This window comes from Hordeum vulgare, chromosome 1H, assembly GCF_904849725.1.
Source record: "Hordeum vulgare subsp. vulgare chromosome 1H, MorexV3_pseudomolecules_assembly, whole genome shotgun sequence".
NCBI classification, from domain to species: domain Eukaryota; kingdom Viridiplantae; phylum Streptophyta; class Magnoliopsida; order Poales; family Poaceae; genus Hordeum; species Hordeum vulgare.
The window spans coordinates 460,297,611-460,311,672 of record NC_058518.1 but is presented as its reverse complement, the minus strand read 5'-3'; the positions used below and the strand labels follow the sequence as shown (position 1 = coordinate 460,311,672).

The 14,062-nt window shown below is 47.0% G+C and overlaps 2 protein-coding genes across 2 annotated transcripts; one reads left to right on the top strand and one right to left on the bottom strand.

Moving 5' to 3' along the window:
* Window positions 1-1,221: 1,221 nt before the first annotated feature.
* Window positions 1,222-3,788, bottom strand: LOC123414781 (protein IQ-DOMAIN 3-like). Its single transcript, XM_045106680.1, has 6 exons — window positions 3,635-3,788; window positions 3,394-3,502; window positions 2,980-3,282; window positions 2,549-2,752; window positions 2,202-2,321; window positions 1,222-2,108 (listed from the first exon to the last, which is right to left on the bottom strand). Exons 2-6 carry the CDS (start codon window positions 3,478-3,480, stop codon window positions 1,281-1,283), a joined length of 1,542 nt encoding a protein of 513 aa, XP_044962615.1. The 5' UTR covers window positions 3,481-3,502; window positions 3,635-3,788; the 3' UTR covers window positions 1,222-1,280.
* A 241-nt stretch (window positions 3,789-4,029) lies between these two features.
* On the top strand, window positions 4,030-7,025 carry LOC123414765. The gene is made up of 4 exons (XM_045106679.1): window positions 4,030-4,139; window positions 4,234-4,481; window positions 4,606-6,165; window positions 6,256-7,025. The coding sequence occupies exons 2-4, from the start codon at window positions 4,265-4,267 to the stop codon at window positions 6,702-6,704; spliced, it is 2,226 nt and encodes a 741-aa protein (XP_044962614.1). The 5' UTR covers window positions 4,030-4,139; window positions 4,234-4,264; the 3' UTR covers window positions 6,705-7,025.
* Window positions 7,026-14,062: the final 7,037 nt, after the last annotated feature.

Sequence of the window (14,062 nt, the reverse complement as noted above, 5' to 3'; positions counted from 1 at the left end):
ACTAGGAGGGGGAAAGGAGTTGCTTGCCTATAGAATTAAAGTTGCCTCATCTAGCACATAAAGTTGCTCAAAAAAAAGTTCATCGAAACCTATCCATATGAGATCTAGTTTTGAAGAGCTCGTCGTAAGAATCACATCCGTGAAAACGAATCGTCATTCTGACGTTCGGTTCAAAAGTTATGACAGCTTGAATTTTTTTAAACGTTAATAAATGCACGTGGTTGTTGTCCTCAGGTGCACCCGCTACTGCGAGCGGGCGCTGCTGCGCTCAGTAGCCACGTCCGAGTTTTGCACGTCGGCTTTATACAGGATGTGCTAGAGATGTTCTAACTATTTTTCAAAAGTCGTGAGCTATGCTCGAGTTTTTCAAAAGTTCTTTTGTTTTTCATGGCAAAATTCAGGACCAGTTTAACAAAGTTTGTTTCTCTTCAAAGCTATTTAGAGATCATTCATTTAGATTAATTTAAACAACATACTATTTAAATTTTGTGACATTTAAATCGTGTTTGTGTGCTCGTCTACAACCGCCATCAAAGATAATCACATAAATTACTCTTGTAATGAGATGGTGATAAAATGTTGGCATGGAAGAATCTAGCAACATTACACCACTGTCTACTAAAACAACGTTTGCCCAACTCCAACGAGGGAGGGGCGATGACAGCGCGCGTCTTCGGCTCGCTTCGGTGCTCGTAGTCGTCGTTAGGTGGTCTTCGAATCTGGATGTAATTTTTATTATTTCTAGTTTTCGTTGTACTACCATGATTAAAGAAGGATGGAGTTTGAGATGCCCATGTGAGCTTTCTTACGTGCATCTTCGAGCATTGGCATGTTTGGATGATGAAGATACATGCTGTGGATGGAACACGAATGCAAAAGGCTTTTCCGGGTGAACGCTTATATGATTGATTGGCTGAAAGACATTAATAGGTATACTCTATTTTGAAAGACTGAATACTCCCTGCATCTCATAATATAATAATGTTTTTAACACTATATTAGTGTTAAAAACGTTACTATATTATAGAGGAGAGGGAATAAATCATAACAAGGATAAAAAGATACTCCATGCTATAGCAGTGTTAACCAACTTCAAAAAGGTAAATTTGTACCAAACACGCTAATTTACAAATACGATTTATTTATATTTAACCAAAAACGCTAGGTTATAAATTCGAAATTAGACAAAACAACGACAACAACTCATATCCCCGCAAAAGAAAACAAAAAACAATAACTCATATCATCCTGCCACCCTGGATATACGCAAGCCCAGCAAGCTAGAACCTGGGACTGGGAGGCCGCTTCGCCCTGATTTCCGCCTTCGCCTTGCCAGGCGTGCTCGGCGTGCCCGGCGTCCTCGGCGTCCTCGGCGATGACACCCCTTGTTTCTCCGCTAACTCCAGCGACGGGCGTTTCTTCATCGACGGCGAGGACACCAGAGGAGCCCTCTCGGGGAGCTCGGCCCTGTCGGCCGCGGCGGGGCTCGCGCACCGGGCCTTGGCCTTCACGGACTTAGTCGCCTGCATGTAGCTGGGCGTCACCGGCGCGCCGCCCGTCTCGTCTGCGTCCACGTCTCTCACTCCCAGGCTCAGGCTCCTTGGCAGCTCCCCCGACCGCAAGCTTGTCGTCCGTCGCAGCGAGGCCTCCTTCTCGTCGCCACCGCCGCCACTGCTTGCCCCCGGGTGCTCCTGGCTGGTCCGCGGGCGCTCCGACAGCACGCTTCCCGACCTGTTGAACGGGCTACCCCTTGGGCTCGGAGCCCGCCGGGGCGACGCGACTGTCTTTCCCATCACCGAGGGCGACAGCGGCCGCGTTGGGGTCGACGGCGACTGCCGGCCGGGCGGCCGGGGGGACCTGCCCGTCGGCGTGGTGGGAATATGGACCGAGATGGACACCCTCGGCTTGGCACCCTTGGCCGGAGCAGGGCGGTCCTTGTCCTGCGTCGCGGTCTGGCTCTCCCACGGCCTCGCCGCCGCCGTCCAGCGCTCCGCCCAGCTCCACCCCCAGTTGGGGCAGCCGGGGTCCATGAACGTCGGAGGGTGCGACTGCGTGGGTGTCACTCTCCCTCGCCCCGAGGAAGAAGAAGAAGGGCTCCTGTTCCTCCACTACAACCGAGACAGAACAAGCAGAGTGGGTTCAGCAGAGGACATGAACACGTCGAGCCACAGTGCCATTCACAATGGAGATCCGAGGGCTACCTGGTGAGAGAAGGCGTATGACAGGGCCCTCTGCCGCCTCGACGCAGCCTCTTGCTTCGTCGCAAGCGTGGCCTCGATCTGCTCCTTGGAGTGGTGAGTGGGATCCCAGCCTTCACCAATCTGTGCTAAATATGAATAAGTTGTGGTTACTACATATAGGATGAAAGCTGCAATCGTGATGAACTAGGAAAGATGATTGGAGCAAATCAGATAAACTAGGAAAGAACCACATGAACAAGTTGTGCTTACTAAATACTCCTATAAGAGTGATCTAAACGCTCTTATATTTGTTGACAGAGGAATACTTAGTAAAGATGATTGGAGCAAATCAGATGATGATGGCGAACCTTGGTTTTGTCAGGCCCTTGCTTAGGCTGGACCTGACTCTTGAGATCCTTCTCCTTCTTGACTCTCCTGGCGTATATCTGGGTCTGAACCCTCGTCATCGCCTGCATGCTGTACAGCGCCTCCTCTGTCTGGCGCTTCACGGCGACCCCCTCCAGTAGCGACATCAGCCGAGCCTGTGCTCTCGTCTGGTACCCTCTCCTCACCTGAATGTGAATAAAATGTTTCCAAGTTTTTAACATGCTAGATAGGATCATAGAAGTATACTAGATTGAGATGTGATCATTCAAATCTCTTATCTTCCTTGTGTTCTCTTGAGCATTCAGAATAACTATTCAGATTTTGGCCCCCCGAGAGAAAGAAGTTTGGCAATGAGCCAATGACTAGCAACAGAACAACATTTCTCTCTTCAGGACTGTAGCAGATGCATTACCAAGTAGCCCCTGCAAGCCGTCTGAATCCTGACGGCGGCAAGCTCCTCCTTTGACCGCGCGGGCGCTCTTGGCATGACGATGGCCGTAGCCTCTGCCGGCTGCTGCGCCACCGGTGCGACATGGAATCCACCATCGTTTTGCTCGCTCGTCGTTCCGACGGATTTGTCCCCCGCGACCACCACAGCCTCCTGCTGACCAGGGTGTTGATGAGCAGTCTCCGGCGTCGTGGAGGTGGACGTGCTGGACTTGCCGAAGTGCCATAGCTTCTTGAAGCTCGATCTAGTCGTCAGTCTCTCGGCCGGCTTCTTGGATCGAAAACATCGATGCAGATTGGTTATTTGCATCGACTGACGAGGAGAGTAGAATTCCCGTAGGAATAAGCTGAAAGAATTTTTTATCACGGTTTCAGTCACCTGCTTCTCTTCCTTGTCCTCGCGATCAGGTCCCGACGTGCTCAAAATCCTCTGCACGGCATCGAACCACCTCACCTTCTTCCCCATTCCCACCCTCCGCGTTCTTCACCTATTGATGAGATGACGAAATGCAAAGATCGTTAAGAACACGGTAGAAATCGAATGCTGTTTACGGCAGCAAAACTAACATCAACCAACATTGCCACAGCCCACAGACAAAAATGTAAACACAGGAGATCACCTCTCTCCAAGAGCCTGCTTCTGCCTTCTGCCTTCTGCCGGCTCGCCGTCGATGCCGCCGGAGTTGGGCACGTTCGCCTGCAACCTCGTCAACGACGGCGACCCGGCATGACGCACGTCCACTTCCCGCTCGCCTGGCCGTCGCGGACCCCACTGGCTGGCGTCTGTTCCGGTCCCTACATTTCAGTCCCACCACGCCTCACACCCCGCCGTGATAAACGCACGCACACCGCACGGCCCAGTTAAATAAAACCAGCCCACAGGCTATAATTTCAGGGGCCTGTTAGCCCAGCCCACATGGTCCGGCCTTTCGGCCACTTCCCACCCCGTCTCCCCCTCCCAATCGGTTCCCGAGCTCGCCGATATCACCCACCCACCCAAATCCCGCGCGCGCGCAGTCGCAGAGGCCGAAGCCAGCCCAAGGCCAAACCCTAGAGCCTCCGTCTCCGCCCGCGAGGCTGACGCGCTCGCGCTCAGCTTCTCGCTCCCGCCGGCTTGTGCCTGAGGTATCTCGCCCTTCCCTTTCGCGGCGGCGAGATCGATTGGGGATTTCAGAGGCAGGTTTTGCGCTAACCTTACCTCTCTGCCCCAATTCCGCAGATTCGAGCAGGGGCGCCGGAGGTTCGCCGCGATGATCTGGCTTTCGGGGGTGGAGGGAGGGCATGGAGGGACGAACCCGGAGGCGGGGGCGGACGAGCTGCCGCCGGTGGATGCCGCGACGGACGGGGAGGCGATGGCGCAGGGGAGCTTCGGTGAAGCAGATTTTGATGCCATGATGGTGGAATCTGGTGGGTTGCAGACGGCGGAGATTTCTAATCCTGCCGTACCTCAGCATGATGCTGAAGCCGGTAAGCATACTCAGCCACCGACTCTGGTTAATTTGATGTACTGCATGTTGATTCCATCCCCTGTCCTCTTCGACTTTGCATGACATTCTCTGAATAGTTGGTATCTTATAATATAATTTTGCAGAATCGAACGAAGATGATGAGCGTGCTAGATACCATCTCCCTCCCCTTGATAGAGATGGGTTTCAAGTTTCTGATCTTGTCTGGGCCAAATTGGAAGGTCATCCCTGGTGGCCTGGTGAAATTTTTGACCCTTCAGATGCATCCGAGCTGGCATTGAAGCATCAGAAAGAGGGCCACCATCTGGTAGCATTTTATGGTGACGGTTCTTTTGCGTGGTGTCATGAATCCCAGTTCAAGCCTTTCATGGAAAACCGTGCAGAGATGGAGAAACAATGCAATTCTGATGCCTTCGCCATTGCAGTTAATGGTGCGCTTCAAGAACTCTCAAGGCGGATATTGGCGGCCGCGAGTTGCTCTTGTCTCCCAGAAGAGCTCTCTGAGAATGGCATGTCTTATATCGGTGAGAATGCTGGGCTCAAGACTGGATTTACTTGCTCTAAGGTTAACCAGGCTGAGATATTGAAATATTTCAGTCCAGAACACCTTCTTCATTATATGAAGTTGCTGGCTCTGTCTCCTTGCCAAGGAGGTGTTCTGCAGGATTTAGTGATTGCTTGCTCTCAACTTATGTCTTTCTATCGGTCTAAGGGGTACGCTGAAATTGCATCATTTCAATCTGGCAGTGCATGGGCAGAGAATAACATCGACACAACTGTCACCAATGAAGTGCAGCCTAGTCATGTGAAACCCAAAAGAGGTAGGGGAAGACCTCGTAAGCGAAAGCCTGATGATAACGTAGAGTTGACAGAGGGAAGGCCCATTGTGAAGCCTCAGAACGGACCGGCAGTTCATAACAACATTGGTGAAACAGAGTGTGGTGAATTTGACATCTCTATGAAGAAGCCGGCAAAAAGGAGACGTGTGCAGAGGCGCTATGATGTGGACCCCAAGGACTTATCTGGGATGGCAGCTTCTACTGAAATGGGCATGATTGAAAAAACTGAAGGGGACGGGAGTGAAGAGTGGAAAATGTTGCCTTGTCCTAAGGAAGAAATAACGGACCATATGCAGGACGCCTACTGGTCTGGACTGAGTTTACATACTGTCTCGACTCAGAGCCTTAAAGGGGCAAGTGGCAAAACAAGGCCGATACGCAGGCGGAGAGCGACGCGACGAACATGTGCACCTTCATCAGATCTTTCTTCCCCTGTACAGAATATGCACCCTGAAACGTTGGATGTTAACAGAAAGATAGAAGTGATAAAAAGATCAATTATCCACGTTGACGAGAAGATGCTCCATGATGTAAACCCCACTGCACTTGTTTTCTGCTTTGGCAAATCAATTGCTCTTCCTTCAAAAATGGATTTTATTAGGATGTTCAGTCGCTATGGACCGCTAAAAGAAACCGAGACTGAAACGCACAAAAACACAAATACTGTTAAAGTTGTCTTCAGGAAACGTGTCGATGCTGAAAGGGCTTTCAGTGCTGCTGGCAACTTTGGCTCTTTTGGACCCTCACTTCGAAGTTTTCGCCTTGTGAATATGCCATTTTCTCTAAGAACAACTGAATTGAGTTATCCTATGTTACGCCCTGAAGATAGTAGCATGGAGATTCCTGGTAAACATTCTTTCTCTTAAATTTGTAAAAGACAGTGAGCTAAATATGCTTAGTTGCTTACAGTACCTTTGTGTGTGTGCTTTCTTATAGTTTGTAGGGTGTCTGGAGTTGCACTGGATTATGCGCAAATTGACATCTTCGACAAAGCTGACAAAGGTGAGGCTGTAAAGAATCCATCAGTTGAACACACTGAGATGGTCAAGCTTGCAGGACAAGGTGAAGGCAATACCGAGTGTGCTTTACATGCCGGAGGTAGAAATGAAGAGTCACCTGATGTTCTCTCAGGTACCATGCAAACTGAAATTGCAGATGAGGCCCCAAGACACTGTCTTGATTGTGTAGATGGTATTGTCAAGGCCTCAGAGGATACCATGGAAGTTGATAATACGGATGAGGCTCGAGAAGAGACCAGCATACCTCATGCTTTTACTGGATATGTCGCAAAACAGTCTCTGGGGGATGAGTACACGTTCGAGGGAATCGAGGGGTCAACAGTTGAAATGCCTGTTGGGGAGACCAGAAAATTTAGCTGCTGTTGAACCATTAGCTGAGGAAACCACGGAAGGTGAGATTGCAGCCAAACCAGAAGATTAGGAAACTGCAGAAGCTGACAAGACTCTGGTAACTACAGCATTGACAGCTCCGCGTTCATTTGTATAAATTCCATCTAGATCTAATCGTCTAGCGTGCACAATTGATTACTCCAACATCATATTGGTGCAGTGATCAGTGGAGCTGGTCTTAGCTGTTGCCGTGTGCAATATAAACCATGATTTTAACTGATGTTTCTCTTGTCATTTGACTGACATGTACGAGTACTAGTGTTTACCATCACCAAGATATTGAAAAATTATCATGAATTTCTGCCTGGTGAAGAAATAGGAAATATATTGTGATATATTGTTCGGAAAATCTAATCAGAGGCGCCGCACCGCGGACTCCCCGTGCGGCGTGACGAATCGTGTGGCTGCATGCGTCGCGAACGACCGCCCACCGGTTACTGTTCAAATTTCAATATTTCTTTTTACTAGCGACGATTTCCCTCGTTCCCCTCCCACGCCCATTCCTCTCCCACGCCTGCCTGTGAGCTTAATCCCGCGCGACGAAGGCGGATCCTGCGAGCTCAATCCCGTGGGACGACGAAGGCGGATCCTACGAGCTCAATCCCGTGCGACGAAGGGCAGATCTCGCGAGCTCAATCCCGTGCAACGAAGGCGGACCCCGCGAGCTCAATCCCGTGCGACGAAGGGCAGATCTCGCGAGCTCAATCCTGTGTGACGAAGGGCTGATCGGCACCACACATTCCCAGTCCATATCTAAGGCGGACCGGACGCGTCCGTCTGCCGCCGCCACGTTTGATCAGTCCACAGCATTCCCACCCATGTTTCCACAAATACCCCATCCAGACGACAAACCTCGCTCTCTCGGACTCTCCGTATTTGGTGGCGACCTAGCGCGCACCCCTCTAACGCTCGATCCAATATTTGGGAAAGCCCATTTAGGGTTTATTCCCCACCGGTTTTGAGAACGTTTTCTTTTTTCTTTCTTCTTCTTTTTTTTCCTTTTTTTCTTTTTGATTCTTTTTTTTGTGTGAACACATTTCAAATTTGTGAACATGTTTTGAAATCGGGAACATTTTTTTTTGAATTCACGAACATTTTTACAAATCATGAACATTTTTCGAATTCATGAACTTTTGTTTTACAAATTAGCAAACATTTTTTGAACTTTTTTGAATCAACAAACAGTTTTTGAATTTTGGGAACAATTTTTGAATTTCATGAACTTTTTTTTTGGTGAACAACTTTTTGAAATGCAGGAACTTTTTTTGAGTTCATGATTTTCTTTAATAAAGCGAGCATTTCTTGAAGTGATGAAGTTTTATGATTTTTCGGGAACTATTTTTCTTGTACATTTTTTAGTCTTTTGTGAACATTTCTAGAAATTTCATGAACATTATTTGAATTCAGGAAATTTTGTTCTAATTTATGGCCCAACAAGGGGGGGTGCGTGGGGTGCGCATGTCCGCTTCATGGAGCGCACAAGGATGACAACGACCCTATGGTCGATATGGTACATGAGGCACAAGGCGATCCACGCAGCATTTTTTTCAAAGCACGTGGCAGAGTAACTCCTACTTGAACTCTTTCCGTAATGATCCTAAGCAGCTAGCGAAGGCAAAATACATGTAATACCAGCGAACCAGAAATAATGAATAGCAATGGCACCTGCAAATACCGTGAGAAATCAATGCGGATGGGGCGGTGGCTCGTCTCAGATATGCAGATGCATCTCCGTCTATCTGTCTATCTGTCACGATGAGATTGGAGTTTATTTGGGCTTGTCTACGGTGTTTTGCCAAGGCACAATTGGTCCCGTGCTACTAGAGACTTGTACGTGTAGGAAGGTGTTGGCAGTAGCTGAGGGCCTCGGCTTATAAAGGGCATTGGTGCTTATAAAGGGCATTGGTGGCATCCGATTGCAAGACTGTCATCAACGACATTAACGAGGGGACAAGAGGTCCCCATGCCGTAGTTAAGCATGAAATATTAGAGTGTAAAGCTACTTTCCGGTTTTGTAGTTTCATTCATGAGTGTAGGAACTTCACCTTCGAGGCCGATCATCTTGCTAAATTTGCTTGTAATTTTACTATAGATCGCCATATAGGAGCTCCACTGCCGACACATAGTTAAAAAATGCAGAAGGCGTGGAAGGCCGAAAACGAACACGGGCCGCCCCTTGGAAAACAACTCTTTTCCATTTAGCTGCTCAGGGAAGGCCGAAAATGAGCGCAGTGACGCACACGCTGCTGCTGGAGCACGCGACCAACTCGCTAGGGCGCAGCGCACACTTTCTCCCCGCCTCCGCCTGCCACCTCCCTCCCCCGCCATGCCTCCTTCGCCGGTTGCAACGCTCACCTCCCCCCTCCTCCTCCTCTGTTGCGCGCGCCACATAAATTCCCGGGCTCCCTCGCTGATCCACCAAATACACATTATATAAAAGGAATGAAGGGAGTATTTAGGAACGGAGGAAGGATAATCATTTTTAGGCAAAAAGAAAGGATGAAGGAAAAACAGTAATAAAGGCATATCCTGTTGGAAATATGCCCTAGAGACAATGATAAATAGTTATTATTATATTTCCTGTTTAAAGATAATCGTTTATTATCCATGCTATAATTGTATTGAGTGAAAACATAGATACATGTGTGGATACATAGACAAAACAATGTCCCTAGCAAGCCTCTAGTTGGTTAGCCAGTTGATCAATGATAGTCAAGGTTTTCTGACTATATGCAAGTGTTGTCACTTGCTAACTCGATCACATCATTAGGAGAATCATGTGATAGACTAGACCCAAACTACGAACGTAGCATATTGATCGTGTCGTTTTATTGCTATTATTTTCTGCGTGTCAAGTATTTATTCCTATGACCATGACATCATATAACTCACTGGCACCGGAGGAATACCTTGTGTGCATCAAACAATTACAATATAACTGGGCGACTATAAAGGTGTTCTACAGGTATCTCCGAAGGTGTCCGTTGAGTTAGTATGGATCAAGACTGGGATTTATCACTCCGTGTGACGAGAGGTATCTCGGGGCCCACTCGGTAATACAACATCACACACAGGCCTTGCAAGCAATGTGACTAAGTGTAAGTCACGGGATCTCGTATTACGGAACGAGTAAAGAGACTTGCCGGTAACGAGATTGAAATAGGTATGCGGATACCGACGATCAAATCCCGGGCAAGTAACATACCGAAGGACAAAGGGAATTACATACGGGATTATATGAATCCTTGACACTAAGGTTCAACCGATAAGATCTTCGGAGAATATGTAGGATCCAATATGGGCATCCAGGTCCCGCTATTGGATACTGACCGAGGAGTGCCTGATGACCCACAAGTATAGGGGATCAATTGTAGTCCATTCGATAAGTAAGAGTGTCGAACCCAACGAGGAGCGAAAGGCTCTGATAAACGGTTTTCAGCAAGGTAATAACTGCAAGCACTGAAAGTAGCGGTAACAAGTGATGGTGTAGTGAGGTGAAACGTAGCAAGTGAAAAGTAATAAGTAACAAGTGTAGCAACGGTGCAGCAAAGTGGCCCAATCCCTTTTGTAGCAAGGGACAAGCCTGAACAAAGTCTTATAGTCGGAAAAACGCTCCCGAGGACACACGGGAATTTCTGTCATGCTAGTTTCATCATGTTCATGTGATTCGCGTTCGTTACTTTGATAGTTTGATATGTGGGTTGACCGGCGCTTGGGTACTGCCCTTACTTGGACAAGCATCCCACTTATGATTAACCCCTCTCGCAAGCATCCGCAACTACGAAAGAAGAATTAAGACAACGTCTAACCATAGCATTAAACTAGTGGATCCAAATCAGCCCCTTACGAAGCAACGCATAGACTGGGGTTTAAGCTTCTGTCACTCTAGCAACCCATCATCTACTTACTACTCCCCAATGCCTTCCTCTAGGCCCAAAGATGGTGAAGTGTTATGTAGTCGACGTTCACATAACACCACTAGAGGAAAAGACAACATACAACATATCAAAATACCGAACGAATACCAAATTCACATGACTATTATCAGCATGACTTATCCCATGTCCTCAGGAACAAAAGTAACTACTCACAAAGCATAATCATAATCATGATCAGAGGTGTAATGAGTAGCATCAAGGATCTGAACATAAACTCTTCCACCAAGTAATCCAACTAGCATCAACTACAAAGAGTAATCAACACTACTAGCAACCTTACAAGTACCAATCGGAGTCGCGAGACGGAAATTGGTTACAAGAGATGAACTAGGGTTTGGAGAGGAGATGGTGCTGATGAAGATGTTGATGGAGATGAGTCCCCTCCGACGAGAGGAGTGTTGGTGATGACGATGGCGACGATTTCCCCCTCCGGGAGGGAAGTTTCCCTGGCAGGATCATCCTGCCGGAGCTCTAGATTGGTTTTGCTCAAGTTCTGCCTCGTGGCGGCGGAGAATCCACGAAAAAGCTCCACCCTAATTTTTTCTGGAATGAAACCCTTCATATAGCAAAAGAGGGGGGGCCAGTGGGCCGCGAGGGTGCCCACAAGCCCTGTAGCCGCCGCCAGGGGGGTAGGTGACGGCTACCAGGCTTGTGGGCTCCTGGTAGCTCCCCTCTGGCACTTCTTTCGCCCAATATTTTTTATATATTCCCAAAAAAATCCACGTTGATTTTCAGGGCATTTGGAGTTACGTAGAATAGATGACTCGGACTTGCTCCTTTTCGAGTCCAGAATTCCAGCTGCCGGTATTCTCCCTCTTCAAATAAACCTTGCAAAATTAGAGAGAAAAGGCATAAGTATGGTACCACAAAGTAATATAACAGCCCATAAAGCGATAAATATCAACATGAAAGCATGATGCAAAATGGACGTATCAACTCCCCAAAGCTTAGACCTCTTTTGTCCTCAAGCGAAAACCAAGATCCATAAACATGTCCACATGTTTAGGGACGAAGGTGTCGATAAAACATAATACGGACATGAGGGCATCATGATCACACATAGAACATCAATACATCATAAAGATTCTTATGAGAAAGTAACAATTCCTTCACAAAGCAAAGTATGAAACAAAAACCTTACCGAGAAGTAGCCAAAAACAGTCCATAGTCATTGAAGCAATTGCAATTTATCATAACATCAGAAAGAGTCAAATAAGTGCTTGTAAAGAAAACCCACATACTCAATCATCTCTTTTGTTTTCCACAATTGTTACAACTCACGTGGTACTCATGGTATCAAAGTTTCAGCTGGACACAGGGAAAGATAGGGGCTTATAGTTTTGCCTCCCAACCATTTACCTCAAGGGTAAAGTCAACAATAATAAAGCATAAGTACTCATCTACAAGTTGATATATGAATATAGATATTTCCCTAGCATGTGACGGTAGCCAAGACAAAGGCAAAATAAGGAATTGGTGAAGATCACCATGACCCTTCCAAGGGCAAAAAGTAAAGGTACAAGATAGGCCCTTCGCAGAGGGAAGCAGAGGTTGTCATGCACTTTTGAGGTTTGGATGCGTGTCCTCTTAGTGCGGAGGAACGTCACTTCATATTGCCTCCTGTGATAAAAAACTTTATTATGCAGTCTGTCGCTTTTATGTCTTCCTCATCACAGGTTCGTATAAAGCTTATTTTCCACACACTAATAGATCATACATATTAGAGAGCAATTTTTATTGCTTGCACCGATGACAACTTACTTGAGGGATCTTATTAAATCCATAGGCAAGTATGGTGGACTCTCATGGCAAAACTGGGTTCAAGGTTTATGGATGCACAAGTAGTATCTCTACTTGGTGCGGGAGTTTTGGCTAAAATGAGGTGGAAGCAATCGTCACATGCTAAGGGATCTCTAATCATATAACATTGTTTGGAACCAAGCAAACACAATTCATTATGTTGTCTTCCTTGTCCAACATCTACTCCTAAGCATGTAATAGTTTGGTGAGTGCTCACAATTGTAAAAGTGTCTAAGATGGTATATTTATATGTGAACCTCTCTTTCCTTATTACTTCTTATTAATTGCAACAATGACTGGGGTCTATGTTGGTCTATTTTCAACAAGTTTCAATCATCATACTTTTCATAAGTGAAGCTATCACTTTCCATAAGATCATCTCATGATCTTTCATGCTATCGTTCTTTTCATACTTTTGATCACGACACAAAACAAAGCCCTTGACTAAGATACTCTTTATTATATAGCTCGCAAGCTCGAATACATCAGGGGAGAGACACAAGGCAAAAGACTCAAACTAATCACTAAAAACTTATTCCACTAAGAGAAGAAAGTAAAAACTGAAAAGGAAAGAACTAAAACAAAGGTAAAAGCAAAATATATAAAGGTGATACGATACCAGGGCAACTCCCCCAAGCTTGGCAAAAGCCAAGGGGATTGCCCATACCAATGCTTAGTTGTCTTTCTTTGGTGGTGATGGTGGTGGAGTTGTTGAAGCAGTCCGATCCTCCGTCTTCCAAGGCATAGGTGCTCCATCATGGCAGGATGAACGAGTCGCCGGAATCCTCAAATCTGCAGCCAACCGTATTGATTTAAATCTATACTCATACTCACAGTTTTGGTTCTGCAGGTCATAGATCTGGCCCTGGAGTTGATCAACCCTGTCATAGAGCGTGGAGAGGTGTTTCCCAATGTTAATGGCATCCATCTTGTGCTTGCTGGTGAACTCTGTGATCATCATGTGGTTGGCGTTGAGTCCACGCTCCACCATCCCTTGGCACTTGAAGACTTGTTGCTCCATTGCTTCGAGCCTCGTCTCCATGTTTCCGGTCTTCTTAGGCCCCTCAACATCACGGATGTGCAACATCCCCTTGCTCATCTTGATAGATTGAGGGTGTTTCAGCACTTCCGTGAGATAGGGATTGATGACCTTCTCGAAGATCTTGTCCTTAGGAGCTTTTGGGGAAGTCATGACGATCTAGATCTGCAACAGAAACAGGCTCGAAACGAAAACAGAGGAGAACTGCGCGATACGGAGATCAAAACCCTCGGGCGTATATATAATGATTTTTTCTGGACCAGAAGGAGTGCTCCGCAAGAAAACGGAGTCCGAGAGGCACACGAGGTGCCCACAAGCCCTGTAGCCGCCGCCAGGGGGGTAGGTGGCGGCTACCAAGCTTGTGGCCGCCTCGTGCGCTCTTCGGACTGCTTTTTATTTTTCTATTTTTTCAAAAAATCCAAAACGGAGAAAATTTCCTATTGGAAAAGTTTCGGAGTCCAATTACTTACCGAAACACATACATCTTCGTTTTCAGGGTCTGAAACAGGCTGATAAACATCCCTTATGTACTCCTCTGGAGTTATGATATTGATGAT

Coding starts and splice junctions, on each gene's coding strand:
- LOC123414781 (XM_045106680.1), bottom strand. CDS start 3,480: ATGGGGAAGAAGGTGAGGTGGTTCGATGCCGTGCAGAGGATTTTGAGC. Junction 3,283..3,393: donor AGGACAAGGAAGAGAAGCAG/GTGACTGAAACC, acceptor CGATCCAAGAAG/CCGGCCGAGAGACTGACGAC. Junction 2,322..2,548: donor AAGGGCCTGACAAAACCAAG/GTTCGCCATCAT, acceptor TATTTAGCACAG/ATTGGTGAAGGCTGGGATCC.
- LOC123414765 (XM_045106679.1), top strand. CDS start 4,265: ATGATCTGGCTTTCGGGGGTGGAGGGAGGGCATGGAGGGACGAACCCG. Junction 4,482..4,605: donor TCAGCATGATGCTGAAGCCG/GTAAGCATACTC, acceptor ATAATTTTGCAG/AATCGAACGAAGATGATGAG. Junction 6,166..6,255: donor TAGTAGCATGGAGATTCCTG/GTAAACATTCTT, acceptor GCTTTCTTATAG/TTTGTAGGGTGTCTGGAGTT.